The following is a 25,047-nucleotide window of genomic DNA, read 5'->3' on the forward strand; positions in this document are numbered from 1 at the left end:
TCCCGCAGGTCCGGTCGGCTGGCATAGACCTCCTCAGTAACCTCTAGGCAGCAGTGGTCTGGGTCCCCTAGTTCGGTCGGCAGGAAGGTTGCAGGGTTTAATCTTTTTACAGTCTTTACCTGGACCCGAGGATTCTCTTGGAGTATGCCCTGCCCTGTACCGGTCCAGGGCTGCTCTTCCCTGTTCAGTGTTGTGATCCCAGTCGGGTTGGGTCTCTGGGGCTGCCACCCGAGCATACTGGGCTGGGTCTATTGTGCCCACTGGAGCGTTGGCTTCTAGATATCTCTGGGCCTCCTGGAAGACTCTGCGTCTCTCTTCCGTATTAAAAAGGGTTAGGAGCAATTGGCGGCAATCGTGCCACGTTGGCCGGTGAGTTTGCATAATGGACTCCATTAGGTCTACGAGTGCCTGGGGCTTCTCCGAATATGAGGGTGTGTGGTGTTTCCAGTTCAAGAGGTCAGTTGTGGTAAAGGGCTGATAGTAAAACACGACCGGTCCCGGGTATAAGGTCCCATCAGGCCCCGTTCGTGGCGGGCCCTGGGTCTCCCGCAGTGGCATCTGGAGGGACTGGTGGTGTCTTAAGCGGGAGGCGATAGGAGATTCTGGGGGCGCTGTTGCCTCGGGCTGCGGGGGCGAGACTGAAGGGGGCGGTGTTTCAGGTGCCTCCGTCTGACCTCCCAAGTTCCTAGCTGGGTAAGGTGGAGGCTGCACCGGGGGGTCTTCCTCTGGCGGGCCTTGATAGATAGGGGGTCTCGCCACTGATTTGGCAACTAGGATGCGGGTTACATCCCTTTCCTTTGATCGGGAGCAACAGTTCCGGGCTCCCCTGGCTCGCCCTCCCGTAGCGCCTAGGTGACGAGGTTTGACCCCTGCACACTTCCGGAGCCAGTCGGGCATCTCTTGCGCTAGCTCCTGCCACTTTTCTATGTAGAGGAATTGGTTTGGGTGTCCTGGACTTCCTGTGACTATGAGATGGACAGCCCTAATTATGTCTAGGTCAAGGGTTCCTTCAGGAGGCCAGCCTATCCCGAACGTGGGCCACTCAGCGGAACAGAAAATTTCTAATTGCCCCGGATCCATATCGGGCTGCTGGCCCCGGAACCGGTCGAAATTCCTTAACATGCAATCTAAGACGGTGGACTGTCTGCCCCCCATGATCCCTCCCGAAACGGCGCAAACGGGGGCAGCAGGGATACTTTCACTTTCGCCCGCCTGGCCTCTCCTCTCGCGAGGGACTTGGGTCTGTCTTAGCTAAGGCTGCCCGAGTAGAGTCCAGGTTAGCTTCCCAGCCGTTATGCCATATGACAGACCGAGGACCCGCAGGTTAGGGCTCACTCAGACTCCGTAGGCTCGGGGGAACACCGCTGGCCTGTGGAGCCACACAGTCAGTCACTCACTCAATCACACAGAGGTTAACACTTTCCCTCCCGACAGGGAAACCGTGCCAGAGGCCGGTAGGCCTGAGAGGTGATCAGCCTCTCCTTCCACCACTTATAGGTGGGTCTGATTCGGGTCTGGTCCCCGGGGCACTTACCAATCTGGCGCCTTCAGGTAGGCTTGGGTCCGCTCCCCGAGTGCCCGGGTTATGGAACGGCCCGAGGTCGGGGCCAAGGGGAGCCCAGCCCCCTCGGGACCCGAAATCACCGGGGCACGTGCTTCCCTCTGGAGTCCGGGCTCACCCGGCCGACCCCAGCCGTCTTCACCGGAGGCAAACGGCCTGCTCGTGTGAGTCGCTTCCCGGTCAGGGAACCAAATGTTACGGAAAGCCAGACTCAAGACACGATTCAGGGAACCGAGTAAGCCTTTATTCACACGCGCGGGCTCAGAGGAGGCAGTCTCCAAATTCTGAGCCCCGAATCGGGGTTAGATAGGGGTTTATAAGCCCTAGCATTCTGGCGGGAAACGGATGGGCTTCCCAGGTGGGGGAAGGGATTAGCATTCAGGTGGGAGATTGATGAGATTGATGTGCTACCCAGGCGGGGGAAGGGATGTGAAAACGGGCTACAGGAACAGATAAGCAATGATTAACAGTTAACCTGGGAGGGGTCTCTGGCTAGGCTGCTCCTCTTAAGTCATCTTGCCCTTATCACCCTGACAACAGCATTTTGTCCTTTTTGGTCCTATCCTATGTACTCCTCCTTCTCAGACCATAATTGATAGAGGACCTCAAGATTCTTCAGTTATAGTTGATAGGCTTAAGTGATTAATTCATGTGGAAAGATGTTATTCCAGGAACTAGAATGCATGACCTATGTGATTCCAGGAGGTAAGCAAGCAACTCAACCTTTGTGCCTCAGGAGGTCTGCAAGACTGACTGAGATGGTATCTGAGCCATCAGTGTTCCAGGGAGGGAACACTGATGGCTCAGTGACACAGATAAAGAATAGTTGATTGGCGGATAAAGAAATACTAAGAAGATTGCAGCAGGACCGCAACTCCTATATGATTAACCTTTTCCCAAACTGTTTACCTACTCTTTCCTTCTCCTTATGTTAACATAGTTCCTGAGGGCACATAACCTTCTCAGATGGCCAGCATCTGATAAAGCGCCCAGAAAGATTCCATCATTGCCTCTACTTACTGGTTCTGTAAGGCAGCACAAAAGCCTGCTTTTCTGGTTTCATAAGGTTGGGGGGAGGTCCTTAATACCTTCTAAATGTCTCCTTCAGAAAACAGGGCCCATGATAGGATAGAGTTCTCCATCCTGCTACCATTAGCTTCCATGGAAAAACTCAGTGGAAAACAAGAGCAGATTTCTCTAGATCTGAGTCCTTAATCAATCACCCATGATCTAAGGTTGAGGCAAGAACCCTGTAGTTGAAAACCCTCACTGTTTCTTCCCTGAGCTTTTCAGCCTGACTTAGCTTTTAACTAGTGCTGAAAAGTAGACATTCTCCTGGACAGTTTGAGTTCCTGCTCTAAGACCACTCGTCAGCTTTATGACCTCAAGCCTGTCACTCTACTTCTCCAGAGGCATCCTCATCTATAAATGAGGTTTTAGGATTATAGGATCACTGAAGCAGAGCTACTCCAAGTACCAATCCAAGATGAGATCCGGTGTTGTCATAATGTAAACAAGCATGCTGCTTCTCTCACCAGGAGAGTATTGCTATGAAAAAAAACAACAAAAACCCCGCCTCAGTTAAACAGAGTGCTTTGAAATGAAGTTCACTTATATTCTAACTGCAGCCCCTCATCTTGTCGGGGACTGGTAAATCAGACAGTTTGAGAAGTGGAAGTTGGTCTACAAACCGCACTTGAAGCAGCACTGCTTTAAAGTATGTTCCGGCATCCACTCCTGTGTTGTTGTCCCCTTACCTGCTGAACCAGCTCTTATTGGAATCGGAAAGTGCCTGAAGGAGGCTTTTCTAAAAACAGCTTTCTGAGTCATAGTTCACATACCAGAAAATTCGCCCATTTGAAAGGTACAATTCATGGCTTTTAGTATATTCAAAGTTGTTCAACCTCAACTACATTTTAGAACATTTTCATCATCCCCAAAAGAAAACCCCTACCATTTACAGTCACCCGCCTTCTCTAACCTTGGGAAACCACTAATCTACTTTCTTTCAGTATCTGCACATTTGCCTATTCTTAACATTTCATACAATTGGAATCATAAAACATGTGATCTTTTGTTATTGGCTTTCTTCACTTAGCATGTTCTCCAGGTTCATCGTTGTTGTAGCATGTATCAGTACTTCATTCCTTTTCTAATGCTGAATAATATCCCACGATATGGACATGCCACATTTTATTTATCCATTTGTCCACTGATAAGCATCTGGGTTCTTTCTATCTTTTTTTTTAATCCTCACCTGAGGACATGCTTATTGATTTTAGAGAGAGGGAAGGGAAGGAGAGAGAGAGGGAGAGAAACATCAGTGTGAGAGAGAAATATTGTTTGGTTGCATCTTAACACATCCCAACCGGGGACCAAATCTGCGACCTTTTGGTTTATGGGGACAATGCTCCAGCCAAGTGAGCCATACCAGCCAGAGCTCTACCTTTTTTGATTAATATGAATAATGCTGCTATAAATATATGTATACAAGTTATTATACGACTATATATTTTCATTTCTCTTGGGTATATATCTACTGTGGGTAATACAGTAATTCAGTGTTTAACTTTTTGAGAAACTGCCAATTTTATTTTTTTAATTAAAAAATTTTTTTAATTACAGTTGACATTCAATATTATATTAGCTTCAGGTGTACAACATAATGGTTAAACATTTATATAACTTATGTAGTGATCCCACCCTGGTCTCCTCTACCCCACTGTAACTCTGGTATCTGCCTGCTGCCAGACTATTTTCCAACGTGGCTAGGAGGGTTTTTCTTGTTGGGCCTAGGCACAACAGAAGTCTATATGACTCTATAACCAAAAGAAAGGGAACCCTGTGCAGCTTTCAATAAACTCTATTTTGGCTGAGTTCTTTGTAAATTATCATTCCTAAAGTAAACTGTAAATATGACAGTTCACAAAGTAATCGTGGATAACTTTCTGGATCTCTATCCTTGAAAATCATAGTAGAAGAATCTGCAGAGAGCTAAAAAAAAGATACCAGCTACTCCAAAGACTACAAGAACCCTGCAGTAAATATCTGAGAGTAAGTCTATTGACGCAAGAACTGTCTCCTACAGCTAACAGCCTCAAGGAGAACCAACGTGCAGGCTTCTCATTTCCTAGGGAGCAAGGCTTTTGGCTTTTGCTCAATGCTGCAATGACTAATTGGAAATGAGGACAATATAGTGGTGGAAAATTTCTACTTTACTGCTTAACAGGAGCCAGAGAATCCCTTAGAATTTAGAATCCCTATAAATTCTAAGTGTATCACCAATATATTTCAACAACTTTTTACTTCTGCACTTCTTCTACTCCTAGAACTGCTTACTCTAAATTCCATTTCACCTTTTCTAGCTCTTTTTGGCTCATTTCAGTTAGAGTCAGTTCCTTCCTGTTTGATCTTTGCTGATTCATTTTTTTTTTTTTTTTTAAACAATTTGTTTTATGCCTACGCTACCTTCTTACTTACTCTGAGTCTGAGCTACATTGAATCCTTTCTGGAACAAGGTGAAGTATAACTAAATATAGGGTTCCTTTAGTCTGAAACAGTAACTGTTCATAGGTCTAAAGCAGAAGGAAGAAGGATTATCAAGGGACCTAAATATCAAAGCTAGCTCTAGAAATCAATAATGTGATTGATTAGGATACAAGTATGTATTAAATTATTATTAATTCCCTTAAATTTCATTTAAAACAGTTTTTCTAAAACAATATAATTGTAATTACGTTTTGGTCATTTTATATTCTTATTCTTTCTTAAATTAGATCACATTAGTCTCTTTGATACAGATATTTGGTGGGGGTGCTAGCTTATCAGAACTCAACCCAGTATACTGTATGACAATCCAGAGAGCCCACTACTCTTATCCTCTCACTTAGAACTCAGTGAATTCTTTAAAATTTATATTATCCCTTTGTAAGAACTCAAAGCATTCTTGGAGATTTTTCAAAACTCCAATTAAAGTTTATGGATAAACATTGCTGGGTTGCTGTAATCTTTCAAAGTTAATTTCTAATCAACTTTAAATGCTGAGGCTCGAAGGTTTTTCAAGCTTCCTCTTTCTTACTCATGGTGTTCTAAGATGCTATCTCACCTTTCCCTTTGGCTCTACAAACTGTCCCTAAGTGATCTCAGTCACTCCTGAGTTCCAATTCCGTTGTATAATGACAGTCTGTTTCTCTCTGTAGCCTGTACAACTTTCCTGAGCGCCAGTCTACCATATCCAACTGTTTACTAGCAATTTCCACCTGGATGACCTAATAGCACTGTAAACATCTAAAAATGAACTTATTTTTATTATACCAAAATCTTATAAATTCTCTAAATTCCCTACTTCAGCAAATACCAGTGCCCTTTACCAGTCCACCAAGCTAGAAATGTTAACCTCGACTCTCACACATAATTACTAATTTTTCTACCCCATGAACACACCTCAATTTTGTTCTTTCCCCTTCCTGCCTCCTACCTCTGATTTCAGACTCTGGGTAGGTATATAGAAACTGTTTTCTAACTGGCTTCCCAGCCTCCAGACCCCTACCCCTCCATCTCTTTTCTTTAAGATTTTATTTATTTATTTTTAAAGGAAGAGAAGGGAGGGAAAAAGAGAGGGAGAGAAGCATTCAATGTGCAGTTGTTTCTCACATGCTCCCTACTGGGGACCTGGCCAGAAACCCAGGCATGTGCCCTGACTGGGAATTGAACCAGTGACCCTTTGAGTTCACAGACTGGCACTCAGTCCACTGAACCACACCAGCCAGGGCTTCCATCTCTTTTCTACACACTGCTTTAAGATCTCTTTCTAAGACATGATCATGATCAAATTAGCCACACCAGCCAGGGCTTCCATCTCTTTTCTACACACCGCTTTAAGATCTCTTTCTAAGACATGATCATGATCAAATTATTTCATATGTGAATTATACCTCAATAAAACTAAATTTAAAAAAAATGCCTATGATTCAATACTAGGTTCCAGAGAATACTACACATGACTCTTCAAAATTTGGTCCTACACTTTTTAAAAGGATTCCCATCACTTCCCAAACAACAAGAGGGATTATAGCATAATAATCAAGAACATACATATATAATCAGACTACCTGGGTCTGAATCCTGGCTCTGAATTTCTTGGCTAGGGAAAATTATTACCATATTTGTGTCTCATTTTCTTCCTCTGGAAAATGAGGATGATGGTGGCTAAATCACTGGGTTGTTTCTCTTGCTGAACACTAAGTATGAAAAGACATAACATACATTCTAAGGACTCAATAAATATTAGATAAAATTATCATCATCATTATCCTTTTACAAGTAACTACTTGCTATTCCATGCTCTTTTTAAAGAAAAAAATTTTATTGTATTTTTTTCTCCATGCTCCTTACTACCTTATTCTTTATGCTGAGAAGGCTTCTCTATCCCCTCTCCTGGTTCAATACCATAGCCTTCAAGATCCTACTCAAATTTACTTCCACTACAATGAACTCTGACCACTCCCAGGCAGTTAGTTACTCTATCCCTTTATGCTCCATAGCCTTAATAAATCTACCCAGTTACACTTAGCACTGTATTGTGCATATTTTTATGTATCTGACTGTCGCCTGTTACTTAAAGCTGCTAAGGGTTGTGTCTAATAATATGTATACTCCTCATTCTACTGCCTTGTACAGTGCCTGATTTAACAGGTATAACAATATGGCTTTGCTGAATGAACAGATCTTTCTCCTTCACTTTATGGGACCTAATGGAATTTACTTTGTAGCATGTTATTTCCTTAAGAGCCTCAGACCATGTCTTCCCATCTTTGTATCCTTGAAGTACCTAGAAATATACACAGCAGACAAGAGCTTCTCAGAAACAATTTGCTTGGTCCAGTGGCAAATTCAAATCTTTCCCTTTAGAGTGTCTACTATCTGACTACAAGAACTCTAAAAGGCTGCATAAATAAGGAAATGTGACCCTTCACATTAGACTATTTGGTATGAGACACTTGAGTAACACCATAAACACTTTATAATGTTAGCTTTTAAAATCACATGATCTTGATTCCCACCAAGGTTTAAGTTACTTTAAAGCAAAGAGAAAGAGCTCTTTTTTCCCTGCACTGTGTTCTCATGAAGTACTAGCATTAGTGACATGATTGTAATTTTTTATCTTTAGCATGACTAATATTTATAGTCTTAATAACGTTCTCTATCAATGACTCATAAAGTTTCTTTCAATTCTGATAGAATTGCCTTTGACCTGTTGAAGTGGTGAGACTAATAGTTGAAAAGCTTTCAGAAAATTTCAGTGAGTGTAATATTTCTCATCCCAATTCACAGGTTTAACACCAGACAGAGTGATGATTTTCTAGGAGATGCAAGAACTTCTATCATTACAACAACAACAACAACAACAACAACAACAACAAAATTAGGGGTTAGAGGAAAAAAGCTGATTTAAAATATTTTCTCTACGTGAACTTTGATGAGTAAATAGGCATGTAACACAGTCAATACACTTCAGGACAAAGTACATTTCTCAAGTGAAAAAAAGTAACAGTGTACTGGTTAATTTGTTTTGTACTAGTTAATTTTTAAAGCCAATATGTTTTGCATTAAAAATGACATAGATAAATATCTGTTGATGTTAAAATACAGTAAGTACAGAAGTTAGGTATTTGCCATTTAAATATAACATCTGAATGAACATAGACTAAGGGGATTCCCCTGGTTGTATAATTACAGATCTTACAAATTTCCTTTTTTTTGCTTTGCTTCTCTGTATTTTTCCACAATGAACTTGCATTGTTTATATGAGTTATCTTAAATAAAAAGAAATTTGCTTTTCCTTATAAAACTAAAAATTATTCTTTTAAAAATTAAGCTGTTATTAAATTAAATTTACTTACCAAGAGATTCTCCCCTGCCACTCCTCTGTTGTTAAAAACCACACATCTAAAAACCAGGAGAAATTTTTGTTATTTTTACACATAATTCTAGCTCACAATATATTATCAAAATCATCTTACTGGCACTGTTTTCAAGTACTAAAAGATTTTTTTAAAAAATCTGTTCCAAAGACATGGACATGCTTGACAATTTCATCCAAATGCCTGAAAATACATTTGCAAGTCTCTAAATTCAATATATGGGTTCAAATCAGAAAACTGTATATTGAAGTAATGTTAAATTTCCCTACCAAAAGCAGAATTTATACAACTTCTTCCTAAGCATATGCATAGGCCTCCAATAAAGGGTATTAAAACAATTCTAAATACAGGTCAAATTTAATTGTTTTTGGTTCAAATTTAAAAAGTCCTCTACTGATTTTATTTGTAACATTGATAAGTGTCTATTCCTAACCTAAGAAATAGCTCTTATTCTATCAAGACTCAGCAAACACTGATAGTGAAATTTTACCTGAGGTGAAAACGGTGTCACAGGTGGAGTTGAAAGGAGCCTGTGCTGGTAAGATGGGCTCTCACTGCGCTACTTCGGGGAGGAAAGACTACCTCTGTTTTCTATAACCTTGTTTGCCTCTCCTGGGTCAATGGTCACATGTAAAGGGCCTAGAGCAGTGTTGGTTCATGGCAAGTATAACATGACAATCAGCTATTAGTAGCAATGATAGTTGTAGTGCCACGCTAGCTTTAACAAGTCATTCTGCATTTAAAATATTTAACTCTCATTGAACTTTCAGTCAGTCATAATCCCAGATATGTACTTTGTGCTATCCTTCAAACAAAACCCTAACTTGCATCTGCAAGGTTCTCTTTGTTTTAATCTATATTAATGTTGATTAAAATTCATTTTATTTTTGACTATTTACTTATCCAATTAATCAAGCCATTTAAGGTTCTAATTCCCTTCTTTCATGGTGCTGCTGATCACTTAACAGGTTTTAAGCACCAATGAGCTGACTGCCTTACAAATCATTCAACAAATCTGACTGTCTTCTCAGGGAGGTAGATTTCAGTGTGGAATTCAGGATATGTTTCTGCAAAGGAATTCTTTCTTGCATCTGAAAGGTCATACAGAGAATATTATTAGGCCCAACTGAAGGAAAAAAATGTTTAAAATCTCAGAAACCTAATTTCAGAAAAAGCTAGAAATATTACATTTTATTGACTAGTCAAAGTACAATCTTTTTTAAAAAAGATTGTACTTTTTTATTTTTAGAGACAGAAAAGGAGGGAGAAAGAGAGGGAGAGAAACATCAGTGTGTGGTTGCCTCTCACCTGCCCCCCACTGGGGACCTGGCCTGCAACCCAGGCATGTGCTGTAGACTGAAAATCGAACTGGCAACCCTTTTGTTTGCAGGCTACTGAGCCACACCAGCCAGGGCAAAACAATCTTAAATATAGTACAAAAACATGCAGGAAAGTTCATATAGAATCAGTTAGTCTTTAACCTTTTCTTGCTAAAAAAAATGGCAAGACAGACTAGGCATAAATAAAATTTAAGTTAGCCCCTTGTATTTACTTGCGTAAGTACCTAAGTTACATAGGAATTGGGGCTAAAGTTAATTGTGACCTTGAACCTTGAAGCTCCTAGTCATTCTAAGAAGAATCACTTTTAGAGTGCAAACTCTACATAAGGATAAAAATGGCTTCTGGGGCAAGATATCACCATGTGACTGCCACTGAGGGAAGCGAGCAGAACTTGTGAGGGGAAAGAAAACAGCGATCTGCAAACTCATGAAAAAGCAGCCTATACACCTGGGATTTTCTTCCAAACTGCAGACGGGGATATTTGCACTTTTCCTCAGACAACTTTGAAAAGTAGATCACAGCTCTGGTATCTCTTGGTAGAGGAGGAATTTTACTGACCTCGCCATAGGACTTGGTTCATGACAATGTTCAGTCAGTAGCAGAGATCACTGCATATACTTCTAGTCTTTGAAGAGGGGCAGAGAGATGAAGAGTGAAGGAGCAAAGCAGCTATAGAGAAAGGCAGAGTAATGGCTGCCATTTTGTCCCTTTCTCCCAGTCTAGCTTCTTCATTCATTTAAACCCTTTTCTGCTCTCACTGTCATCAGGGAATACTTCACATATAAAGCTAAAGGAGGTGGTTGTGAAATGGCAAGAAAAAAAATTCAGAGATGTTCTAAATTAAAAAGGAAGAGACACAAAGGCTTCATCAGGTAAAAATTGCAGGGCAAAAACTAACAAAAGACCACTCACACTCCTTAATGTAAGCTGGAATTATGAAATGATTTAAAAAGATAGAATAGCTAGGTGCAGTGGAACCCCAAGAGTCTCTGCTTCCTGTTTACAGGGGAGTTTTATAGGCTCTGCTGGCCCATCCCAGAACTAGTCTCCCCTCCCTTTGTCTATAACTAATATAAATATTTTAAGAACACCTTACTTCTTTCTCCCGTCTAGCTGATGTATAAAAACGCCATGAAAGACATGTTTGTCTTTTCTACTTACTGATGCTGCTGGTGGTTTAGACTCCGTGCCCCAAGACCAGTCTTCTTTTTTTGCTAGCAATGGCCTAATAAACCCCTTCTTTTTAAAAAAAAAAAAGCATTCAGTCTTCTTAAAGTTAAAATTTTTGTTTAACAGAAACAACTACTATTCCTGAGGCATTCAATAAGCCTGTTAATTTTGTAACAGCTCTCTCCAAATAATTTCTATCATTTTTCCCGAACAACTTTAAAGGGTATGTATTTAATATGAGAAAAGTTGTTCTGAAAAACTTACTTTTTCTGTATATTTTAACTATTTAAATTTTCTTTTCAAAACAGGAAAAATATAAAGAGAAGAAATACCAAATAAAGAATAAACCTGGCATTAAGAATTTTCTGTGACAATGGAACACTTTAACCAGGGAAGCAGGTGAGTCTTCTTTGATGAAGGTTAAATAAAAAGCAGAAACACACCTATAGCATAGGATTTCTCAGCCTTTAGCACTACAGACAGACATGATGAACCAAAGAATCCTTTACAGTGTGAAGTGTCTATAGCCCCTTGTTTGAGAACCACTGTTACAGTGAAATGGACCAGATAGCCTTGAACCTGCTCAAGCCCAGTGATCTAGTAGAATAAAGGGATTTTATCAGATGACCTTAAATATTTTCCACTTGAGATTCCACAAGTCTTTGATTCTAAGGATAGAAGTAATACAGTGCAATATACAGATCAGGTATCATAGAAATGTACACTTGAAACCTGTATGATCTTGTTAACCAATGTTACCCCAATAAATTTAATTAAAAATAAAACTAAAAGAAAGAAATAATAATCAGCCAAGGGTGGAGTGAGATGAACATTCAGAGATCACTACACTGGTTTCAGATAATAAGAATAGCAACAGATATTTATTAGTGTTTGCTATGTGCCAGATTATGTGCCAAGCATTTTACATGAATGTTAGTATTGGAATGACACAGTCACTCAAAAATTTATTAAACAGAATATTTACTGAACTAATTTTAAGTTTGAATTAAAGATTATATGAGAAAATGAAAATAAATAAATAAATAAGGTTCCTGGTCTCACGGAGAGTAGGCTGAAAAAAAGTGCACCATATTTTCAGTTGAGTGACTACTACAAAAGTAATATCACAAGGAAGTATATGATTCAGTGTTCAGTGAGTGGTATAGCTAATAATGCCTTCTGAGATTAGGAAGGGCAAATTGATTAGGAAATGATTCATGAAAAAGGCAGATAGATCTTATGCTGGGACTTGAAAAATGGTAAAGATTTCAGCAGAAATATGGGATACAATATTGAAGGTAGCAAAGTGAGCAAAGATATAAAGTAGGCATGTATAAAATTTTCAAGGGATGAGAAGAAACCATCTTAGCTGAAACATGCTACCTAGAGAGTAGTAGTAGAAAATAAGGATGGAAAAATAGGTTAGGGCCAAAATAGGCATAGTGTTCTGAATACCAGATTAAGAAAACATGACAAGGAGGTTTTGCTTCCAGAAATGTCAGAATAGATCCTATAGGTCCAATCCTTCCATAGGATAGTAACTATAAACTCTTGACAAATTATAAAGGCAATAGACAACAACAAAAAACAGGCAGAAACTGAATGGAAGTTGACATTGACGGGGGAAAAAAGGCATTTGGTTAGCCTCCTGTTTTTACAGCTATTGCCTGAAGGGAGGCACTGGTTGGTATTACTCAATGACAGATAAAAGTCAGGAATGCTTGGTCTTACGGGCTTGAAAAACCAGAAACAGAGTTTGGTACACAACAGCAGTTAGAAAATGAGGAAAATCTCAGAAAAGAGAGAAACACAGAGGGAGACTCCTAAATTCTGGATAAAAACTGGTCCCAAAGCTCTGACTGACCCTTCATCTACACATATGTGAGCAGACTCCAAGTGGTTCAATTAAGGATAAAACACTGAACAGAGATTTCAGTTTCTGTCTACCACAGAGGAGACAGAGTTTGAAGTTTGAGTTTAGGCAAGTTGTCTGCCTGTTAAAACGAACAAAAATCAGTACTCTGTGGAAAAATATAACAGAATCTAAAGCCTCACAATGGATCAAACTATCTAGAACAGAAAATTACTAGACCATGAAGAAACAGGAAAACATGATCCATACTAAAGAGATAGGAAAATCAATGTAACTGACCCTGAGATGATCTAGATGTCAGAATTAATAGATGGAGATTTAAAGCAGGTACTGAAACGATGCTCAAAGACATAATGAAAAATAAGCTTATAATGAATAAAAAATAGGAAATCTCAGCAGGAGAATGAAACCTATTACAATTAAGATTGTAGAACAGAAAAATATAATATCTGAAATAAAAAATGTACTGTATTTCCAAACTGCAGTTCCAATCTAAGATGAGAGAGAAAAAAAATCAATAGAATTTCAGTGATTTATGGGATAATATCATAAGAGCCAACATACATGAAATTGTGGTCCCGGAAGGAGAAGAGAGAGAAAAGGGACAGAAAGATATTTGAAGAAATAATGGCAAAAATTTTTCAAATTTTATAAAAATATATAAACTCATAGACTCAAAAGAGAAAGAAAAATGATGGGAGAGAGTCGAGGAACAACAACAACAAAACAAGTAATGAATGGTAAATCTTACAGCTGTTCCATCAATAGTTATATTAGTCCTGGCTGGTGTGTCTTAGTGGATTGAGTGCCAGCCTGTGAATCAAAGGGTCTCTGGTTTGATTCCAGGTCTAGGGCACATGCCTGGGTTACATGCTGGGTCCCCAGTAGGGGGCGCACGAGAGGCAACGCACTGATGTTCCTCTCCCTTTTTCTCTCCCTTCTCTTCTCTAAAAATAAATAAGTAAAATCTTTTAAGAATTATATTAAATGTGAATGGACTAAAATCTCCAATTAAAAGGCAGCGATTGTCAGACTGTATAAAAAAGCAAGACCCAACTACATTCTATCTACAAGCAATACCTTTGAAATATAAAGACATAGCTACTCTGAATGAAAGTATTAAGAAAGATATATTCATGTAAACAGTAAACGTTAGAAAGGTAGAACGGCTACAGTAATACTGGGTAGACACCACAACCAGAGATAAAAAAGGACATCTCATAATGGTAAAAGAGAAATGATAATTCATAGAAATACTAACAATCTTAACAGTATATGTGACTAATAACAATGCTTCCAAATAAATGAAGCAAAAATTGACAGAATGAAATGGAGAAATAGAAAATCCAGAGTTGATTTTAACACCTTTCTATCAATGAGACTAAAAAATTTAGTAAAGATGTAAGCAATCTAAATAACATAATCAACTATTTTAACCTAATTTACACATATATAACACTCCATACAACAACATAATACATTCTTTTAAAAAAATTGATAGTATCTGAATATTCTCAACCTCACTAAGGTCATAAAGGTATTAAAACAGATTGGCATAATTTATGAACCTTTTTCTAGAATGTGAAGCATCAAAAATCAAATACAACAACTAGTAAGAATATATTACTGAATATATTAATATATTAATACCAAATATTAATACATAATATAATATATTAATAGAGTATTAATATATAACTCCTGATTATCATATGGTAATGGAGAACAGTGAAAGTTAATCAATAATTTAAGAACCTTGTTCTCTTGTTTCATCTTTTTCCCTAAAAAATCTGTTCTCTGAGTAGGAAACATGACTTGTGTGCAAGTCGTGTCTTGAATTTCCCTGATAAAACTGAGTCCTATGGTATTTCAGGTCTACATTATCCCCAAAGGCAAAAAAAAAGAAAAAAGAAAAATGGGGGAAAATGTACAGTGAATAAGAAGCATAAATAGTAGATACAAAATAGACAGGGGAAAGTTAAGAATAGCATAGGAAATGGAGAAGCCAAAGAACTTATATGCATGACCCATGGGCATGAACTAAGGAGTGGGGGTGAATTCCTGTGGGAATGGGTGTGCAGGGCAGAGGGGAATAAAGGAGAGAAAAAATGGGGCAACTGTAATAACATAATCAATAAAATATATATTTTTAAAAAATTATGGGATGTGAGGAGTTAGTTGTTGCCAAGCTAAGAGCCTGAGATATCCAAGGGTGTAAAAAAGTAGTAAAGAAGAGTTTTCAAGGATTATCAATATTTCAAAGAGCCCAACAGAAATCATACCTTTATCCGTAACAAGGTTATACAGTTGAATTTTAACCCTATCATGCACTGTCTGATTTTGATAAAATTATTAACATTGGACATGGGGAACAATGCGAGACCAAGAGGGAAGAAAAGGGGCGATGGGCTCTTGTCGGTGGGCCATGAGGAGGTGCCACTGGAGATTGAGGCAACACAGCTGATAGGGCTGAGAACCTCAGGAGGCCTGCCCAGCCAAGTACAGATTACTGGGAGGAACTGGGAGTCTAGCCGAGACATGGACTTCTATTTCTTTCCCTGAGATACCATACCCCTGACTGGCCTGACTGGGCAAGGTGGGGAAGGCAAGACAGTGTATGTTTGTGGGTATTTTAAGAGACTTTGAGATTTTTTAGTGGCGACATTCTGCCATTATTCTAAACATGTATCACTTTTGAATAAATAGTTTTTCTCCTTTTCACCACACACACACACACACACACACACACACACGCCCTGGTTTGTGTGACTCAGTGGATTGAGCACCAGCCTGTGAACCAAAAGGTCGCCGGCTAGATACCCAGTCAGGGCACATGCCTGGGTTCTGGGCCAGGTTCCCAGTTGGGGGTGTGTGAAAGGCAACCACACATTGATATTCCTCTCCCTCCCTCCCCCTCTCTCTAAAAGTAAATAGATAAAATCTTTTAAAAAAATTATTAATACTGTCATTCTGGTTTTGGCTGATAAAATGGGGATAATAATATATATCTTGGAATTGGGTACATATTAAATAAGATAATCTATGTACAGCAGCTAGTATGGGGCCTATCATGTGGCAGACACTCACCAGACCTAAATTTAATTATAATAAACCAAAATGGCAATTGTGGTTATCTCTTGCTACTCATAAGCTCTAAGTGAATTTTTATAACAAGATCAAACAAGTTAATATTTAATTAATTCAGTGTATTTTGTAAGCACATTTCAAAACCGGTGACCATAAGGGGGAAAAAAAAGAGTCAAAGTTAACATTAATGTGAGGAAGCTGAAATCCTTACACAACTATCATCAGTGATCCTTTCAATGATCTCTTAAAGCATTTATTTTGGAATCTCCCCCCGCCCCCATTATCTCTAACATTTTTCCTATTAAATCTCCCATTTTCCCTAACATTAACTTAGTTGCTTTCTGATATTCTCATATCTTATCTTACTCATTTGAATTCTAGCTGTATCTCTGGTATTTTTGTAGATTCTGTCAACTAAAGGCCTATTTGAATTAGCCTACAGAAAACACTATTTAATATCAAAAGTGTTCACGCTCACAGTGCTCCAAGCTAATAAGAATTATTCCAGTGTCACAGGTCACTGCTGGAAACTTTATTGCCCCAAACTGAGTCAGAGAATTGTGTGTATTCTAGGATATAGATTCTAGTGGCCAATCCACCTTAGCAAGGCATTACCTTCCTTCTCTCTGTGCCACCCACAGCCTGCCAGGCACAGTGCTGTCCCTGGGCCATCCAGGGATGATGTCTTGCCTGGGATGATGTCTCGCCAGTAATTACCTCATTTTCATCTGACCAGACTAAAAGAGTAAGGCTCTTCTCTAAATCAGACAATAGCTTGATTCACTCCTTTACATTTCAAGGCTTACACTACTTTTTTTTCTCAAAATTTATTTTTTTCCATTACCATTTAGTCCCCTTACAATCCCCCTCCCCACTCCACAATGTCCATGTCCATGAGCCCTTTTTCCTTTTTGCTCAATCCCTTTATCCCCTACTTCATGGGCCAAGTATTAGTCAACACTCTTCATATCTATACATATAATCTTTGAAACTCTACGAGTATAGGTATCTTTACAGGTAAAAAACTGAGGTACAGATTCTATAATTTGTCCATAGATACACAGGTAATGTGTGACAAAGCTGAGATCTGAGTCCAGGCAGCTCTGACTCAAGAATCCATTTAACCACCTCACTATGCTCCCCTGTGATATCTAAGCTAGTGACATTAAAGTCTCTTTTTCCAAAGAAGATGGGTGCTCTGAACACACAGTGCTCTTTGAGTGCATGCCAGCTCTGATAAAAAGAGCTTTGTCCCTGGAAGTTTGTTAATTGAGGTATCATTTTATAGTAGAACATCTAACAATTAGATAGATATTGTCAGGTCACTAGAGAACAGTACGACTTGTCAACATCTGCTATCATGTTTTCCAGAAATACCTTTATTCAATGCTTTCTAATCCGCATTATTTCATTTAGCCAGTCTCATGAATAATCATTAACTGACTCATTCTCAAAATTTTAAAAACCAAATTAATTTATCAAAAAAAAAATCATAAAAGTACTTTTAGATAAAAATATTCTAATGTTAATTAAAAATGACTTTGTATTGAAGACACTACTTTCAGATTGGGGAGTCATCAGAACACACCCTTCTGTTTTACCACATCATATCTCTTAGTTCAGCCTCCCCTTCCTTCCTCCTTCACATCTGTCAGAAGAGTCTACAGATGATCTGCCAGTGAACTTCTAAAGCTGCAGGAAATGCAGCTGAATGTCACTTAAAGCTTGGTATCCACTGGTGTTACTTCCCTTAAATCAAAAGTGCGCAGGCCCAAACCCCAAACTGGAGAGTAAAGTAATATTTAAAAGTCATCAAGTGGGTAATACACTCCTGCCCTGGTCTCCTGAGCTCATTTGACTTCCAGCAATTAGTTGGGCTTCCTTTGTCATGGCTATACTGAACCTTGACAAATTTTGCTTTATCTGTCCTTGTTCTCCTTGTCCTTTCACTTGTACCTGAAACAAGTGATTTATTCCTTCCCTCCCTAAAATGTTGGTTTTTCTGATATCCCAGAGTCTTGGCATTTGTAATACTCTTGACTACTCAGTGCTAAGGGCTGCCTGTTATCTCCCAATATTTATCCTCCCCTTCTTCCTCAGTAACAGAATTGTCCAATTTCAATTTGGTAGATACCTGCCCAAAATAAAGGCTTCACTTTAAAGCTTCCCTTGAAGCTAAGAAACACAGGCCAAAGTGGTATCAGCGAGTGGTATGCACAGTTGCTGTAAAGCATCCTTAGAGAACGTTGGTGCGTTCTCTATTCTCCGTTTTTTTCTTTCTTGGGTGTTGAATTTCTGTCACTTCTAGCCAATCCTGGTGCTCTCTGATACATTTCTTCCCTACTACTGCACAATCGTTGTCACTTCAACTAGACTCTATGCTCTTTGGGAATATAGGTTCTGATACTGTACTTTACAGTACCAAAATACTTAATGACTGACCTAGATTTCAATGAACTTATTATAACATAATTCTGGATGGGTCACTCTTTTTAAATTACTTGGGGGTGGAATAAAATGATATATGAAGGCTCTCAATAAAAGAGGTCAAAGAAAAGATGATTTGGACATTCTCAGAGTTACTGCTTTTTTTCACGTTTTAGTTGTAGAGCTAGAATTTAACTCAGAGGATGTTTGGGAAAAGGTTTAAGAAACAGGATATTATCCAGATAACACAAAATAATACCAAGTAGGCTGTGTTACTGAATAGTGATTTCCTAACAAAAAAAAAAGAATCTTGAATGAGTGGGTAAGTTTTCTAACTACTTTATCAGTCAAATGGGTCTAACTTATTAGAGGGAACAACTTTTTCCCCAGTTTTTCTTCTGGCTTCTATGAGGTTCTCTGTAAACACATTCTTCGATTCCTGGTCTCTCTTACTTTTCTTGCTCTCCAGGAGATGGAGGGTTTATCTGACTGATAAAGTTTGAAAGAATGGCTAGAGCTGTCTGTCTCAGCAATTTCCTTCTCCTTGCAAAGGCGAGTGTATCCAGGGAGTACATACTTGCACTCTGCCCATGAAAATGGACAACTCACAGGCAAGCCAAGTATTTCCCCACTCAGCTTTACTTACCTTTAACATCTTTGTAAAGCCTTTGCTCACAATTATCTTAAACTTTAGTTGAGTTCCCATCCCACCCATTACTAATTTTGTATTAGTAGACATTAACAAAAAAGTTTTTGTCTTTGTTAGGTTTCAGGTACAGGAAAACAACATTTGTTTAACAACAAACAACAACAACAACAACAACAACAGCAACCGTTCTGTTTCATTTGTCCACATGCCAGCAGCTGAGTTCTCTCTAATGTATAAATCATTATGTCACCGGTGATGTACCAACAGTTCCCTGGTGACCTGACAGAATTTGTGACCCTCCCTACACACTCAACCTTTATACAAGGTGGTAACTAGGGCTGAAGGCAAGCGCACCCCCATCATATCGGGGTGTTCATACTTCCTATGAAACTCTGTTATATAACAGACATTATAATAATACCCAAAGCAGTCCTGCAAAGAAACTAGATGTTTATATTTTCAAGAGGTAGGTTTGCTTTTACTTGTTCTTTAAATTATAAAAAAATGTTCTACTTTGATCAGGAAATAGAAGATCTGGGAAGGAAAACATAAACATTTTTAAAGACCCACTTTCTTCTGGGCACAAAACCAAGTATTTTATACATTCTAATTCATTAAGTTCTCTCTAGTGAGAAACTGTGATTGGCAAAGTTAAAAATTAATTGCCTAGGATCGCTAAGTAAGTAGCATTTCCCACATTTGAATCCAGGCCTGGCTGTAAGGCCTATGCATAGTCCCCCATATTACCAGCTTTCCATAAGCTGTGTTACCTACCAAACCGCATGTTACAGTATTAATGGCTTAGATCTGTTTTGCCCTCTAACGACTCAACCCAGCCTTGTGCCAAAGTTCCAGATCCATTTTTTTACATGGGTGATCTTTGCAACTAACCTGGCTGTCTCTGACAGATTGCAAAAATATTTGTAACTCTTCCTATCAAGAGGTGAAGTCTACAAGGCGATCCCCCAAAAAACAAAATTTACTCATAAAAAATGTGTATTTATTCTTATATGTTTAAACTTCAGTCACCTTCAAAGTACTCTCCCTCTGGTGCAATACACCTATCGAGACTTTTTTTCCACTGCTCAAAACAGTTTTTGAACTCATTGATTTTGATGCTTTTTAGTGCTTCTGCCATTTTTTTGTTTGTTTGTTTCACCTCTTCCACAACAACAAAACATTTCCCTTTGAGGACTTTTCTCATCCATGGGGGAAAAAACATCACTCGGGGTGAGATCGGGTGAATAGGGAAGGTGGGGCACAGGGGTCATGCCGTTTTTGGTCAAAAACTGCTGCATACTCAGCACTGTATAGGCAGGTGCACTTGTAACTCACCCATCATGAAATGGGCATGTTGAAAGAGCCTTCAAAAAAAATTCGCTGAAGCCCAAAAGAGCCTCTCACAGCAATGCCAGCTGGTACACTGGTACAGATGTGTTCCTAGAACATTTGCCTAGTGGGGGAAGCCTGTACTATAAGGGGCTTGTCCTCCAGGAGAAAATTCCAGGTTTTCTTTTGGAAGGGGTTCTCCCTCTTTCCCTACTCTGACTCTGGACTGACTTGCTTTGACTAGAATGTGACTTTCTTTTACTAGAATGTAGTAGAAGTAACATTGTGAGAGTTCCCAGCTTGGGCCTCAAGGAGCCTTGTGGCTTTCATTTTTCACTCTTGGAACCCTTTGCCACCCAATGAACAAGCTCACGGTGAGCTTGGTGTGGTTGAAAGACTGTGGAGCTGAGATGCGCCATCCTTGCAGAAGGTCCCCAAGCACAGAGCCACCCTGGCTGCTGACCACATATGCACAGATGATTCCAGCCAAAACCAGACGAACTATCCAGCTGAGCTTAGCCCAACTTGCTGATCCATAGAATTGTGAGCAGAATGCTTACTGTTTTCAGCCACTAAATTTTAGATAGTTTATTATACAGCAAAAGCTAACTAAAACACCCTCTTTAACCTGGATTCAGAGCTTCCTTGCAGTTAAAAATAAGTGGAAGACCATTGAAAAGTTTATTAACTATTGCTACCTTCAAGCCCAGTCTGATTCAGTGTTCGAGTTCCCTGAACCCAAATAAGCTGTGTCTTCAAGCCCCTGACAGTGACCTGGTCCAGCCTTCTTCTCTTATAGACTCCTTGAGGCAAGGATGACTTCTCACAACTCTTTGTATTTCCTCCTATTATCTAGCACAAAACCTTCCTTATGTCATATATTCTCATTAAAATTTCTAAATCAGTAGAAGAGATATTAACCCTTAGGGAAGCTAGAACCTCCCAACAGCTTTGAAGCACAGTGTAAAGATAGCATGGTGATACAATTTGGCAACTTTTATAAGTGGTAGAAGAATACTGGCAACTTCAGGGCTTATGTGATTCAGTCCCTGAGTTGCAACTATGTTGTTTTTAAAAGTACTTTTTAAGTTTTAAGAGATAGCTCAGGCTAAGTATAGAATCAGCAATTTAAGTAGATACAAAAGGCTTTATGATCTGTACTTTTTGAGCATGAGTAAGTTGTAGCAAAAATTGGAATCAAGTCTCACATCTAACTGGATGGTGCTTAAACATCAAATAATGATGAATTTGTGCTATTGCTTAGTGCAAATTTCATTGGAACCATCATTTTGGAACACCATATCAAAGCTTCTGAGAGATTGCCACTTCATGGACAAAATAGGCTTTATCGGTGAAAGATTAGAGTTACCTTGTTAAAATGAAATAACTCTTATGGCATTTCCTCCTTTATACCAAAATATTTTTATTACCATAAACTCAGCCTCAGTTTTCCACACAAACAAGTTTTTCAAGTTCAGCAAAAGATAAAACCCTAAATGCAACTGAGAGTGTTCCATTACAATAATTACTATCATCTGAAAAAGACTGAGGCACAGAAAAGCAGTATCTTTCGAAATGACTCTACTTTGAGATTGAGCTGAATTTAAAACTTAAAGTTGCTAAGTCAACTGTACCTGGTGATTGAGTTGAATAATAGTTACTCAAAAATGGTGTGGCATCATTAATTGACCACATGCAAAGTCAGGTGAAGAGAAGAAGCACAGATCACTGATGGAAAAATAAGGACACCTACAAACTGATTCTCAATATTTTTTACACTTGGGATCTGAGCTAATGAGACAAGATAAGTGGGTCCAGGGCCCAAATATGGAGTGTGACATGAGGGCCACTGTGTACCCTCTCAGGGGTCTGTAATTGTTATTCTGCATAGCACTCTCTTCAGTGTGATCTACTGCTTCTCAGACCTAGGTCCTATGTCACATCCTGGGTGATTCTAATTTCATTTACTCATTCAATCAAAATCTGCTGGGTGCTTACTATGCTAAGTGCTATCGCCCATGAAATTATTCAGTTATGCATCTTCCTGAAAAAAGAGGAGAAAGAAAAAGCAAAGAAAATGATAATTCAGGGGGTTGCTTAATTCATGCAAGAAATAGCAAGTATTTCTGAAACAAACACGAAGATATATTTGTGTTTCATTTAGAATTAAGTGAAAAATGAAAAAAAAAATCTTTCACTGATACCTGTATCCCAATTCTTCACTAAGATGGATCATATGAAGGATATACGATTCCTTGCTTGTTCCAGTGAGCCCGGGCAACAGCAAGATAGTAGGCCTGGTGCCTGTGTCCATGTAATTCTTACTGTTATCATTGTCAAACCAGTCCAGTGAAATCTGCCCTCCATCCGCAGTTTTAATAAGTTCACTGAAAGAAACAATTCAAAGGCAAGCTCATTGTTTTAAGTTGTGTCTTAATATTAGTGTCTTAATTCTATAAATATATGATATTATTTAGATATCTCAAAATAACTTTTTTTCCAGCACTCACTCACACACACACATAACTTTCTTTCATTACAAGAGTGTCACGAAATTGGTACCATTAAATATTTCCAGCAGTGCCAGTAAAAGGTAGTAAATAAAAATGAACTTCAAAGTATTTCAAGTATGTATCTTAATCATTTCCTCATTTTTCTAAAATACCTACCATTTAACCCCTATGTGACTGAGATCACTCAAATACTTCAATGGGGAATTATGGATAAGTAACATGCTGATCTGGTCACTGCTCTGGCTGTTTTACTCAATAACAAAGTCTCTCCACAGAGTCCATTACAAAATTTTAAAGTACTTCTCACATAGTATCTGTGAACATAGAGAATTTTCACAGACAAACAGTACAAGTTCCAGGCAAAAAAAAGGAACTCCAGAATCACTAGATGACTCAGGGAAATTAATAATAGGCACCATTTAAGTCTCTTGTTACTGATATATTCTGGATCATATATGCAACACCTCAAGGACATTATCATCAAAACCATTTGTTTATCAATATGAAGTTCTTCTGCAGGGCTTCATCGCACAAAATCCAGATTAAGCAATCCTCTCACTCCCACCCTCACCCCAGCATCAGTGAACTGGTGCACATCATCAAAGGATCTGTGTCCTCAGGGACAGATGCATGACGAGTTTGGAAAAGAGTAAACTCCAAACACGTCTTGCATCCCAGAAATAAACCATTTACATCGGGGCACGAAAGAAAGAAAGAGAAAGAAAGAAGGAAAGAAGGAAAGAAGGAGAGAGAGAGAAAGAGAGAAAGGAAGGAAGAAAAAGAAAAAGTGAAAGGGACTACCTGAACATTTTCCTGCAGCTGAGTGTGCGTGGGGGCCATACTTTCCATTTTCATTTCTCCTTTTTCTATATACTTACTAAACCAGAGGTTCTATTAACCAAGAACGGGCAGTATGCAAAAATAAAAATAAAAATAAATAACTGATTTTTGAAGACACGATTGAAAATGTAAATTTACTTACTTCCTGTACTGCACCAGGGGTTTGGAAGTGATGAAAGGTCTCAGCAGTGTCTGCCCTCGACTCTCCCAGCACCAGACTGTCGGGTAGTACGTCTCCGTCACCACGGGGCAGTGGTCCTGGAGGAAGCGGCTGAAACTCTCACCACCCGTCACTAACTGGGGCTTCTGTGGGGAAAGTCAGTCTCAGTAGGGGATCTAAAACAGAACAAAGTTTCTGCCAACCGTAATCCACAACCGACCACAGACTTGTCTCTCGCGTGCGGTCCACCAGATTACTGGAAGCCTGGCGCAAATAATTCACAGTCACAACGGACTTAAAGAGTGGTTATAGAACCCCTTCCAGGGAAAGGCGAGAGTTGAAAAAGTCATTCTAAAAAGTGCTACAGCATTGCCGAACAGCTTTGCCAGGGAAGATAACAGCGACAGGGCAGCGCCGCCAGCGCAGATGTCAGAAGGTCTGGGCTGCAGTCGGAGGACCCGGGCGGGACCACAGCAGGCGGGTAGGGGCTGGCCGGCTTTCCCGCACACGCTCCAAGGACGTTCATGTGGTGCCCGGGAAAGGACAACATTAAGGAGCAGCATGCTCGCCCCTAGGATGGCCCCAGCCACTCGCTCCTGCCAGCCACAAGCCTTAGGCTACACCCGATGCTGTAGCTCTCGGCAAAGCCGCCCGTGGCCCTGTGCCTCGGCATCCGCGCCACCCCTCGGCTCACCTTGGCAATGCTGCTCAGGTAGTAGCAGGCATAAGCAACGCTGAAGCCCAGGATCAGGGATAAGCCCACTCCCGAGCCGAAGAATCCCACCCGGACTTGGTGCTCCAAGTAGAGGCATAACTCCCGGGAGAGCATCCGCAGGTCCATGGCTAAGCGCTGCACGGCCTCGGGAGCCCCAGGCACTGGTCCTGCGGCGGGAGGCCAGCCGGCGGGAGAGAGTGGCGAGCGAGCGCTGCGACGCCGCGGAACCTGGAGCCGAGCGTCTCCTGCCGGGCAAAGCGCAGCTTCCGCCAACCCTTCTGAGCTGCCCCAGGAGGCGTAGCCCTGCCCGCAGGGCCGCAGGCTCCGCCCGGGCTTCCCCAGAACCACCCCCACCGCCAGCCGCTTAGCAACCTCCGAGAGGAGCGATTCCAAGCCCCGCCAACCGAAGGGCTAACGGGGGTCTCCCGGCCAGGCCACGGTCAGCCTCGGTGAACTACT

At 40.0% G+C, this 25,047-nt stretch overlaps 1 protein-coding gene across 1 annotated transcript in view; it reads right to left on the reverse strand.

Annotated features, from left to right (window-relative positions):
* Nucleotides 1-24,810, reverse strand: part of ABHD3 (abhydrolase domain containing 3, phospholipase) — a 43,109-nt gene extending 18,299 nt beyond the window's left edge. Inside the window, exons 1-4 of the mRNA XM_054583438.1 lie at nt 24,568-24,810; nt 23,856-24,019; nt 22,565-22,747; nt 8,464-8,509 (exon numbers count right to left, since the gene is read on the reverse strand). Of these exons, the coding sequence (XP_054439413.1) occupies nt 8,464-8,509; nt 22,565-22,747; nt 23,856-24,019; nt 24,568-24,714 (540 nt within the window). The 5' untranslated portion in view covers nt 24,715-24,810. The remainder of the gene's footprint in view (nt 1-8,463; nt 8,510-22,564; nt 22,748-23,855; nt 24,020-24,567) is intronic.
* Between the last annotated feature and the right edge of the window lie 237 nt (nt 24,811-25,047).

This window comes from Pteronotus mesoamericanus, unplaced genomic scaffold (assembly GCF_021234165.1).
Source record: "Pteronotus mesoamericanus isolate MK-2021 breed Mesoamerican mustached bat unplaced genomic scaffold, CSHL_Meso_final contig_74, whole genome shotgun sequence".
Lineage (NCBI taxonomy): Eukaryota > Metazoa > Chordata > Mammalia > Chiroptera > Mormoopidae > Pteronotus > Pteronotus mesoamericanus.